At 52.3% G+C, this 11,172-nt stretch overlaps 1 protein-coding gene across 10 annotated transcripts in view; it reads right to left on the bottom strand.

Moving 5' to 3' along the window:
* Positions 1–269: 269 nt before the first annotated feature.
* PLEKHG5 (pleckstrin homology and RhoGEF domain containing G5) overlaps positions 270–11,172 on the bottom strand; it is a gene marked incomplete at its 3' end in the record, with an annotated part of 105,042 nt that continues 94,139 nt past the window's right edge. For 7 of the 10 annotated variants that reach the window (XM_083628536.1, XM_083628533.1, XM_083628538.1 and 4 more), the window contains 5 exons: positions 10,190–10,322; positions 8,224–8,339; positions 6,824–7,017; positions 3,965–4,840; positions 270–2,597 (listed from right to left, as the gene is read on the bottom strand). In XM_083628536.1, the coding sequence (XP_083484662.1) occupies positions 2,588–2,597; positions 3,965–4,840; positions 6,824–7,017; positions 8,224–8,339; positions 10,190–10,322 (1,329 nt within the window). Of the gene's footprint in view, positions 2,598–3,960; positions 4,841–6,823; positions 7,018–8,223; positions 8,340–10,189; positions 10,323–11,172 lie in introns of those variants that run through there. The other 3 variants (XM_083628537.1, XM_083628535.1, XM_083628539.1) reach the window with 1 other exon arrangement.

Below are 11,172 nucleotides of genomic sequence, written 5' to 3'. Positions count from 1 at the left end.
GACCCCCAAAGGCCATCTAGTCCAACCCCCAGCAATGCAGGAATCTCAATTAAAGCATCGATGACAGGTGGCCATCCAACCTCTACTGAAAAACCTCCCCAAGCAGGGAGTCTGTCCCACCGCCAAACAGCTCTTCAATGAAGGGCAGAATATAAATTTAATAAATAATAGTACCAATAATAACTCCACACAGAGGATTTCTCTCCTCTGCCCCCACCTTCCATTGCACACACACACACACACACACCATAAAACAGAAAAACACCAAGTCAGAGATCTGGGTTATGTTTAATGGTTTATCTGTGACACTGACGGCACTGAGCAAGGAACATTAGCATTAGAGGGACGGCCGAAACCAACACATCTGCCTGATATCAGGAAGGACAAGGGCGGAGGGGTGGGGGTCACGACCGTCAAGACATAAAGTGGTATAAAAGGAACTGGCCTCGCCTGGGGGGGGGGGTTGAGGTGGGTGCTAGGGAAAGAGTTAAGCTTAATAAATAGGCAACTTGAAAACACACACACAGAAAAAAATATACCAGCCGGCTAAATCATGCACAGGGAAATGGACTGGGATGGGGAAGAGGGTCTCCCTCAGTTCCCCCTTGCAGTCTCTGCTCTACACAGTGTAGCACCCAATGCCAACTTATTACGGGCATAAAGGGCAGGAAGCTCTCGACAGACCCCCACCCCCTGCTCCCAGAAAAGGAGAACGACACTCTGTGCTTTGGGTTTTCCCCGTAGAGAGCAAAGCAAGCAGGGTCCCCATCAAACTGGGAGGCCTGCAGGCTTATTATTGCCAGAGGGAGGTGAAAGGAAGGGAAGGGAAGGACGGGGCAGGTGCCCCAATTTGCCACCAGGGCAAAGGAAGAGAGCTCAGCACAGAGGGGATTCACTTTGGGGGGGGGAGAAGGGGTCCTTTCGCCTCCACGTTTCTCAATAAAGGAGAGAAGGTTGCAAAGTGCAGGGGTGGTGGGACCCCAGTCTGCTGCCCTCATCATTTCCCCAGGGGTCTCCTATGTCTCCAGCCCTTAAGCCAACATTCCCGCAAAGACAGCACAGCCTCTTTTGATAATGGCAAGCAGTGCAGGCCCTGAATCTTCTGCTCCATCCCCAGTCTCTCGTATTCCCAACTTCCTGGCCTGCGTCTGGCTCTGCCGTCTGTTTATGTAGGCCGCTCGGCCTCTCCACCCGTTCAGCTGCCCACTTTGCACTGCCATTCCTCATCACTTCGCCCTCCCCCAGCAACTTTCCCCCCTTACTCCAGAACCTGGATTTCCCAGCACATCCCCCGGACCTCCCACTTCTCTGCTCCTTCCCGACATTCTGCTTCCCTCTTTGTTCCCCTGCTGGGCAGCCCCCCCCCCAGTGGAATCAGGACACTCGGGTGCAAAGCCTGGGCAAATGTTGCTGCATACACAGGACATGGGGCCTTGGAACCAATGTGGGCTATCGCCAGCAGGTTGGCAGGACCCCCTTGGTGGATGGCTTTCCTGGGCGCAACCAGAGAGCAACGTCAACCATTTACGTGCCCTCACCAGCATCCTGGGTACCCTTGCAGAAGATCGCAGCCATGCATGCCATTTCACTCATCAGACAAGCCATGTTGTCAAGGCAGGAGGACCTCCCCACACCCTACAACTGCACCAGGGATCGTGGCCTCGCTGCAGAGGTCTCCGCAGTACGGAAAGGGAGACAGAGTGGAAGACCAGCCAGCTTCGCCATCTGGGTTTGCTTCCTTGATCTGGCCATTCTGCACATGTCCAGACCAAGAGGCAAGGAAGGGCGCCCACAGGGGGCAGAAGCAAAGCGAGAGACAGAGATCCATCTGACCCCCAGGGCCAGACAAAGTCAGTTGGCTGCTAGCAGTCGAATCTTATTTCAGCATGGGCAATGGGACAATACCCCCCGCCGTCTAACAGCAGGGCTGTACCAGCACAGCAGGCATAAACTCTTGCTCTTTCAAGGAGTTTTGCACAGGAAGAACTGTTAATCAGTGGGACAGAGGGAGGGCATTAGGTTGGAAGCATCCCACAATAGTGTTAATGCCCAGGCGTCTGGGCATGGTACGAGATAACAGTCCTAAGTGCATTGTTTGGGAAAGACCCCTCCCCACTGCCCCACCCCAAAGGTCCTTGTCAAAGGGAGTACACTCCACCTGCCTCTTACTCCCCCCCATCCAGAATGTGGGTGAAGCAGGAGAGGGCAAGGAAGCAGGAAATGTGGTCCTGGGAGGTCCGTGCATCCGCCAAGAGCCGTCAGCAGGTGTGGCTGTCTCTCGTCTCCACTGCCAGGCTGCCTCTCGCGCACTCAAACCCAACAATTGCCACATATGCATGGACCCTGGACACACACACATCGACGCACGCAGCTGCCTCGTCCCGTGCGGCACGGACTCTGCTTGCAGGATGGTGCCCCTCGCCCTCGTGCCTGTGTCCTGCCAGGTCAGCAGGGCACCACCACCCAAGGAGTGGGCAAGGGGATCCGGTGCCGAAGGCTGGTGACGCTGCATAACTTAAGGATGATGTGGAACTCCTGGCGCCGGGCACAGCATCTCCCGCTTGTGGTTTGCGCTTCTCTGATGTCTTCATACTTCCCTGCAGCAAGCAGACCACCAGACAAAAGAGGTTATTTAGATGGTTTGATTTTTCTAGGGGGAAAGAGATGCTGGAGCTCACCATGAACTTCTCCCTTATTCTCTTAGAACGGCAATGGCGCTAGCCTGGGAGGTGCTGGAGCTGAACTCCGGTGAGCTCCAACTGGGAAAACAAGCCCTATTTCTACTGTTAGCTACCGTATTTTTTGCTCTATAAGATGCACTTTTTCCCTCCTAAAAAGTAAGGGGAAATGTGTGCGTGTCTTATGGAGTGAATGCAGGCTGCGCAGCTATCCCTGAAGCCAGAACAGCAAGAGGGATTGCTGCGCAGCAATCCCTCTTGCTTTTCTGGCTTCAGGGATAGCCGCGCACAGTCTCTTCAACAACATTTGATTCAGAATATTTTTTTTCTTGTTCTCCTCCTCTAAAAACTAGGTGCATCTTATGGTCGGGTGCATCTTATAGAGCGAAAAATACGGTAAGTTCTTGCAAAAGGAGCATGTGAAGGTGGAGGTAGCGGAACAAAGTGGGTGAGAGGATCAGGAAGAGAGCTGAAGTCTCTACATAAGAGCAGCCTTGCTGGATCAGGCCCATTCGGTCCAGCATCCCGTTCTCATAGCGGACAACCAGATGCCTTTATTGGGAAACCCTTAAATGGGACCTGAGCACAAGAGCAACATTTTCACCTCCTGCGGTCTCCAGCAACTGGGATTCAAAAACATCACTGCTTCTGACCCCGGAGGAAGAGCACATAACCGTCAAGTGTCCCTGTTTTCCCGGGAAATTCATGGAATTGCAGAAGAAACCCTGGCTTCTGCTTTCATTCAGGAATGTCCCATCTCCCCGCTCCAAACACAGGAGGAGGATGGGCCAGGGCTTGCACTTAGCAGGGAAACCTTCAGGAAGTGGAACCCTTGTTCGTGGGAAAGGCATTTCCGCACTGGAGCGGAGGCGACGGACTCGCGCAACGCTCTTGCCAGTCCCTCTCTGCCTCCACCAAAGTTGCCGCCACCTTTATGGCAGTGTGAGGTGCAGCATGGGAGGAAGAAGTGAGTGAGGAGGGAAGAGAGCAGCTACCAGGTAGGGGAGGTGGGCAGCTGACATGCGCCTCGTTTGGTGCCATGCTCCTGAGCAAGCCAGCTGACACACGTCCTGACTTTCTGCTGGTAAATGTTGGAGGGTATGAGAGCACAGCCCTCATGGCTAGCAGCCATCACTAGCCTTCCCCTCCACAAATTTATTCAATCCTCTTTTAAAGCCATCCAAATTGGTGGCCACCCCTGCCTCCTGTGGAAGGGAGTTCCGTAGTTTAACTACAGTAACCTATAATTCCCCCAGCCCAGCCCAGCCCAGCCCAGCAACACTCACGAGGCAGTGAGCGTGGAGTTGAGCAGCAGCGTGGTTCGGATCCGGTAGAGCTGCGCCAGCGTCAGCTTGCGGTGCTGGCTCGCCTGCGGGTCCGACAGAGTCCGGCGGGCGGTGGGCAGCTCCTCTCCCCGGCACTCTCTGCCCAACCAGCAAGGCGCTTGCAGCCCCGCAGAGGTGGCAGGCAACTCTGGGGAAACGCAGAGCCCGGCTGGTGACCCCTCCTCGGCCTCAGACAGCTCCGAGGTGCTGCTGTTGCTGCTGCTGCTGCCGCCCCCGCCGGCCCCCCGCCCTGCTTTGCCCTGTTTGTGGCCCTGGGGCCCATTAGTCCGCGGGGAGCCCAGCAGGAACATGGCCGGGCAGAGTTCAGAGAGGCTCTTGCTCTGGGCCAGCTGCAGGGAGGCTGGCAGCATCTGCAAGAGGTTTGCCTCCGATTTGGACTTGAGCACCTTGGTCTTGGCAGGCAGCAGCTGGACTGGCACCTGCCGCCGCAGTTTCGGGGAGCCAGTCCGTTGCAAGGGGGTGGGGGCGCTGTCTTCCTGCTCTGTAGACCCCCCAGTCTCCTCCTGCTGTTGCCGCTGCTGCCGCTGCTGTTGGTCTGCAAATTCCTGGAAGGAGGTGGGCGACAGGGTGCCATAGGCGCTGTCAATGGAGGCCGAGCGGCAAGACCCAGACTCCGGTTTGAGGCAGTGGTTGGCGGTGCTGGCAGGGAGGGCCTCGCCCAGTTCCATGGTGGGTGTTGTGGAGGAAGCTGTGGTGCTGATGGATGCTTCATCGGACTGGGAGCTGAAGGGACCCACCTCGAAGTCGGGGGAAGGGGGGCCCTCACTGGCATCTACCACCACCACGGAGATGGTCTCGGTGGAGCCGTCAGAGAGGCTGCAAAGAAGAGGCAGGGGGACATCAGGAAGGAGCTGGTTGCCAGTTAGCTTTTAAGATCAATTTAGGCTCAATTTCAAGAGAGGAGACTTTGACTAAATGTTAGGAAGAACGAGACAAGGGCCTTCCTATGGTAACACTTCCGCGATGGGCCACTCTTTTCCTTCCCTAAATCTAATTCCTGGACTACTTTTACTCCACCAGGCATTTTGGGGACTGAGGGAGAATGTGAGGTTCTCGCTGCCCCTATTGGAGGCACATGAATGGCACATGAATGAGGATATTTTGTAATGGGAATGTTTCCAAAACTTCTGACAGGTAAGGCTGGCTCTTTCATTTCTGAATTAAGAGACTGAAAGTGCACTTCAGTTGTTCACCAGCTATGGGGAGAAGTATGAGGGGATAAGATGGACCCTCCTTCAGAGGTGAGCAAGTAGAGCTATTTTTTTTATATAAAAAACAACAACTTATTTTTGGCACAGTTTGGCATTTTTTGTAGCATTCAGTTCTCCTGCACTCTGTTTCTTAAGCTAGCCAGTCAAAGATTTCTGGAGCACAGAAGAATCAAGGTGATATCCTTTCCGTCTTATATTCGAAGGTACAGTGGTACCTTAGGTTACATACGCTTCAGGTTACATATGCTTCAGGTTACAGACTCCGCTAACCCAGAAATAGTACCTCGGGTTAAGAACTTTGCTTCAGGATGAGAACAGAAATTGTGCTCCGGCGGCGCGGCAGCAGCAGGAGGCCCCATTAGCTAAAGTGGTGCTTCAGGTTAAGAACAGTTTCAGGTTAAGTACAGACCTCCGGAACCAATTAAGTACTTAACCTGAGGTACCACTGTATACTGCTGCTGAACCTGGAAGCTTTATGTTGCCTGTCATGCTTAATGCCTGCTGATAAGGCATCTTTCCTCAGCCTCTATCTGTTTACCAGAGCAGAGGAAGCAGCCTGACTGGATCAAGGGGCATCTCAGACAGAATCCTCTTCTGACTGATCCAGGGCAGTGTTCTACCATTCTTGAGAATGGGATGCGGGACTAGTTGCGACTTTCACCACCACATGTCTTCTCATGCCAGAGGTTTTCAACTTTTTGGGGTCCACGGCTCCCTAGACCAACTACACTCTTTCTGCAGCACCCCTGTGGGGCTCAGAAGCCCAGTTACGTCACCCCTTGCCTGCAGAGCTGGCATCCCCTCAGCCCTCCCTCGTGGAGAGTTCCCTCAGCCTCCTCTCCTCTCCCCACTCCTTGGGAGTCCTCTGGGCAGCCGTTGCTGCCACCTCTGGTCTCTGAGCTAAAGAGGAGGTGCCTCCTGACACTGCCCAACAGGGGCCTGGGAAGCCAGCCCCGGAGGAACCATTCACCTGGGGAGCTTGCAGCCAGGGCTGCTCCAACAAACAGATAGTTGTGCAAGCCTTTGGGAAGCAGAGACGCCAGAGGGGATCGGAGGAAGGAAAGAGGGACAGAGGCCAGCATTGCCCATGGCACCCCTGACCATCATTCAAGGCACCCCAGGGTCCCATGGCACACTGCTTGAAAACCACTGCCTTATGTCAATAACAGAGCCTGTGGCTCAGGGGCCACATCCCTGTATCTGGTGCTCAGGATTCTCCCTAAAGGATATCCCTGCTCCCCAGGCCACAGCTCTCAGGGACCCTGCTTCACACACCTCAGTGAAAGGGACCCTGAGGATCATCTCGTCCGATCCCCCTGCAATGCAGGAATATGCAGCTGTCCCATACAGGGATCGAACCTGCAACCTTGACATTATCAGCACCATGCTCTAACCAGCTGAGCTATCCAGGCAGATTTAAACTGTGGTGTGGGTGGGTGTAGAGGGCAAGCCTCTGGTTAGTGCATGGCTGGAATATGACCTTCTTTACACAATAAGCATCACTTTTCCTTCTGGCCACACTCAGCACTGGCATGTGGCCCCTGGAAAGCCCCCTCTGCTCCTGCCTGTCTCCCCGCCCCAAGCATACCACTGCTGTGAGTCCAAGCTGTTGGTGCTCTTGCGGAGGATGGTGGGGGAGCTGGCTCCCGAGGCGCCACTCTCCCCGTCCTCTTCCTCTTCTTCCTCTTCTTCTTCTTCTTCCTCCTCTTCTTCTTCTTCAAGGCTTTGCAGCTGCCGCTGGCTACGCTGGTGCTCCTGCAGACGGAGGTGCTGCAACTTGTTCTGCAAGAAGGTACAGGAGGGATGGGATAAGTAGAAAGACCCAGCAGAGACTACAGCGGAGGGGTGTCGTTACAGCACATTTCGCACCAAGCACTCGCCATCTCAATTTGCTCAAGATGCATCTAGGCATATGAATCAGCAGGTGCAGTTTTTATGCAAGTTGGTGCTATAGTATAGGCCATGGCTTCTTTGCTCCTCTGTGAGACAATTTGTGGTTTGCTGAACAAAGCATGGGTAAGGCGGCACTAAGGAGACCAGGAATAATTATTACAGATATAAAATTTATATAGAAATGAAGGGAACAATTGATGAAAATTAAAACCTCACGCAGGAAGAAAGGAGAACTTCACTTACGAATTTAGAAATCACTAAATGTGTTAATACCAATTGAAGTCAATCACTGTAGCTGGGGTATAAGCGAATTTATCAAGAGTGGATTGTAATTGTAAAAAGAAAATTGTAAAAAATTTAATGAGCCAGCAAGTGCCCTGGGTGGAGACAGATCTGCACCCAAAAGCGGACAAGCAAAGGGGAGAAGTTCTCAAGTGAAACCCTCAGAGTTCTAGATGACTGGAGGGGGGAAATTATCAAAAGGATGAGGGGCTATTAAAAAAATGGCACAGGGCACTGTCATCGTGGGCTGGCATCGCTTTAAATGCATTTTGTGAAACAAGTAGAATAAATGAGTAAAAATGAAAACAAAAAGATAAAATAAATATCAGCTGAACAAAGTCTACAGGCACTGGGAGTCTCAATGCCAGTCCCTGGAGGCAAAGGGCAGGAGTGTTGCTTGACTAGATGTCCTCCCAGTCGAAGAATTCATCTTCCCCAGTTGGGAAAGAGGGTGGGGAGGATAAACTGCAGCAAAAGAAATCTATTCATAGAATCACAGTATGGTAGAGTTCGAAGGGGTCCCAAGGCTCATCCAATCCATCCCACTGCAATGCAGTAAGCGCTGCTCAAGAATCCCTGGCAGGTGGTCATCCGATCTCTCTTAAAAAAACTCAAATAAAGGAGAGGAGGAGATCCTCCTTGGGTAGGAATGGGGAATGTGCAGCCCTCCAAGTATTGCTGGACTCGTTCCCATCGGACCCACCCAGGGTGGTCGAGGATGATGGGAGTTGTAGTCCAGCAAAGTCAGAGGAAACAGAGTGCCCACAACCTCCACCTTTCGGGGGAAATCCTCTTGGCTCCCACAGCACCCACCTGGGCATTGCAGACAGCCTCGATCCAGCTCCGGCACAGAGACTGCCCACTGGTCTGGAAGGTGTAGGCTCCCACTGCGCTCCGGAACTCGTTCAGGTAGATCAGCAGGAAGGAACCTGATGAGGAAGACAAGGGAGGGGGAGTCTGGTGTTAGGTTAGTGGGAAGGGAAAGCTGCTGCCGGCACAAGCTCGGTTTCAGGAAGCTGAATGGTGGGAGATTCAGGAAAGGTGAAAGAGCCTACTGGATCAAGCCAGTGGCCCACCTAGTCCAGCATCCTGGTCTCACAGCGGCAGGTGGCCCAGTGGGGAACCCACAAATGAGGACCCAAGGGAGGACTGTCCCCTCCTGTGGTTTCCAGCAACTGGTGTTCAGAAGCGTTGCTGCCTCTGACCATGGAGGCAGTGCATGGCCATCCTGGCTGGTAGTCACCGATATAGCTTTATCCTCCATGAATTTGTCCAAATCCATTCTGAAGCTATCCATGTCAGTGGCTGCCTCCTGCAGGAGTGGCAAAGCGTAACTCTCCACAGTTCCTCTCTCCTAACACTAGAACTCATGGATATCAAATGAAGCCGAATGTTGGGAGGCTCAGGACAGGCAAACGGAAGTACATTTTTTCTGCAGTGCATAGTTAACCTGTGGGACTCACTCCTGCAGGAGGCAGTGGTGGCCAACGACGTTGATGGCTTTGAAAGAGTTGACAAATTCATGAAGAAGGCTAATAGCCACGATGGCTGCGCCCGGCCAGTACAGCTTCTGAATACCAGTTGCTGGAAACCGCAAGAGAGAAGAGAGGGTTCCTGCGCTTGAATCCTGCTTGCTGGTTTCCCACAGGCATCCGTTTGGCCACTGTGAGAACAGGATGCTGGACTAGATGGGCCATTGGCCTGATCCAGCAGGCTCTTCTGATGTTCAGCCTCCCAAGATCAGGCTCCTTAGGACTGCTAAGGGATTGTGCAAACTAAGAGGAATTCCATCCCCTCCTCCCTTTCTATGATTTATCTTCATCGACTGCAGAAGCAAAATCTGGATTCCTTTGGAGCAGGTTTCGACATTCTGCAGGGCCAGGATCACACAGCCCTTATCACAGGGCAATTTATGCACGCAGATTTTCCCCGGATTAGGAATATCTGAGTTTACTGTTGAGAAACTGTGGGCTGCCGGCTGGATAGGGAGAACATTGCATGGATAGGGAGAACACACCACAAAAATCCACACTAAACTCCCGTTTGTGGAATGGTCTCCGCAGGGAGGTTTCGGTTGGCGCCTTCATTATACACCTTTAGGTGCCAGGCAAAAACACTCCTCTTTAACCAGGCCTTTGGCTGATTGACATCCAATGCCCTTTTAAAATGTATTGGGGAGGGGGGATTATTGGGTCGTTTTTATTTTTATCATGTATTATGTGTCTTTATGGGACGCAGGTGGCGCTGTGGGTTAAACCACAGAGCCTAGGACTTGCCGATCAGAAGGTCGGTTGTTCGAATCCCCGCGACGGGGTGAGCTCCCGTTGTTCGGTCCCTGCTCCTGCCAACCTAGCAGTTCGAAAGCATGTCAAAGTGCAAGTAGATAAATAGGTAACGCTCTGGCGGGAAGGTAAATGGCGTTTCCATGTGCCGCTCTGGTTTGCCAGAAGTGGCTTAGTCATGCTGGCCACATGATCTGGAAGCTGTACGCTGGCTCCCTCGGCCAATAAAGCGAGATGGGAGCCGCAACCCCAGAGTCGGTCATGATTGGACCTAATGGTCAGGGGTCCTTTTACCTTTACCTATGTGTCTTTATATGAGTATAACACAGTATACAAATAACAACAACAGGTGGATGAGTGCTTTGTTTACAAAAAGCAGTTGCAGGGGGGATCAGGATTGAGGCTGTGGCTGTGGCACAGCTCGAGGGGTCAATCCTACAGTGCAGACATATAGCAGTTGTCTGTGAAAAATGACCCAACTCACAAACACCCCTCACCAGGATCCTTGAGCGCACGGCACACCAGCTTGTCAACCAGCAATGGCTGGCGGATGACCTTTGTGCGTTCGGCCTTCTTCACCGGTTTGGTGATGAGGAAGAGGTCCGTGAAGAGAAAGCAGTAAACATCCATCTGGAGAAGAAAAAGACGCCAAACGATCAGAGCATCCTGCGTGGAACTTGATGCAGGTGCGGGGGACAGAGAAGGGGGCAGGAATGGCAACCCTTTCTAGAGAGGACAAGGGATGATGTGCACCACATTAGTCTGCAAGTGAAACGTAACCCCCCCCCAAAAAAAAATTCCTCTCCACTCTCTCTGCACATGGAAAGCTAGCATGTCAGGGAAAAGACATTTTTGCCTAGCTTTATGCATGCAAAGGCAGTGTCTCAGCCTCTGGCTTTGGGGGTAGAAATTCTGGGCTGAATCACATGAGATCCCTGAGTCTGAGTTGCAATAGTAACAACAACAAGAAGTGAAGGAATGGGTTTCCCAAACCCAAAACTGACTATGCAGACAGTTTGAAACGGGCACCAAAATCCCTATTTTTCCTTAGCTAAAATCCATTAACTTGAGCTCTGAGTCAATGTATAAACAAAAACCCGGCTGTATAAACAAGTGCTCAGAGCCCTCTCCTTTATCAGTTCATGACGGCAAGGATGACCTTGGCTGTTCCAGTGGAGTAGGGATGACATGTCTAGGTCTTATATTACATCCTAATGCACAGACCTAGTCCGGGAACAGTGCCAGAGTGTGTTCTTGGAGCTGGTGACCTCTTGCTCCAAGATAAGAGTAGGAACAGGAATACCCTTTTATGGTCAGAAGTACAGGAAGGAATACCCTTTTATGGTTAAGAATACCAGAGCATGAACATATGTGATGTCAACCTGCGTGTATAGGCTGACGTGGTTGGATTCCTGGGAAAGGAGGGAGAGGGTGCCTGGAGGATATATATACTGCCTGAAATTTCTCATTTCTTTGGACT

The sequence above is a fragment of the Podarcis filfolensis genome (assembly GCF_964270895.1).
Source record: "Podarcis filfolensis genome assembly, chromosome: 8".
NCBI lineage: Eukaryota > Metazoa > Chordata > Lepidosauria > Squamata > Lacertidae > Podarcis > Podarcis filfolensis.
Note: the sequence above shows the minus strand (reverse complement) of the source record. Positions and strands in the feature narration are given on the sequence as shown.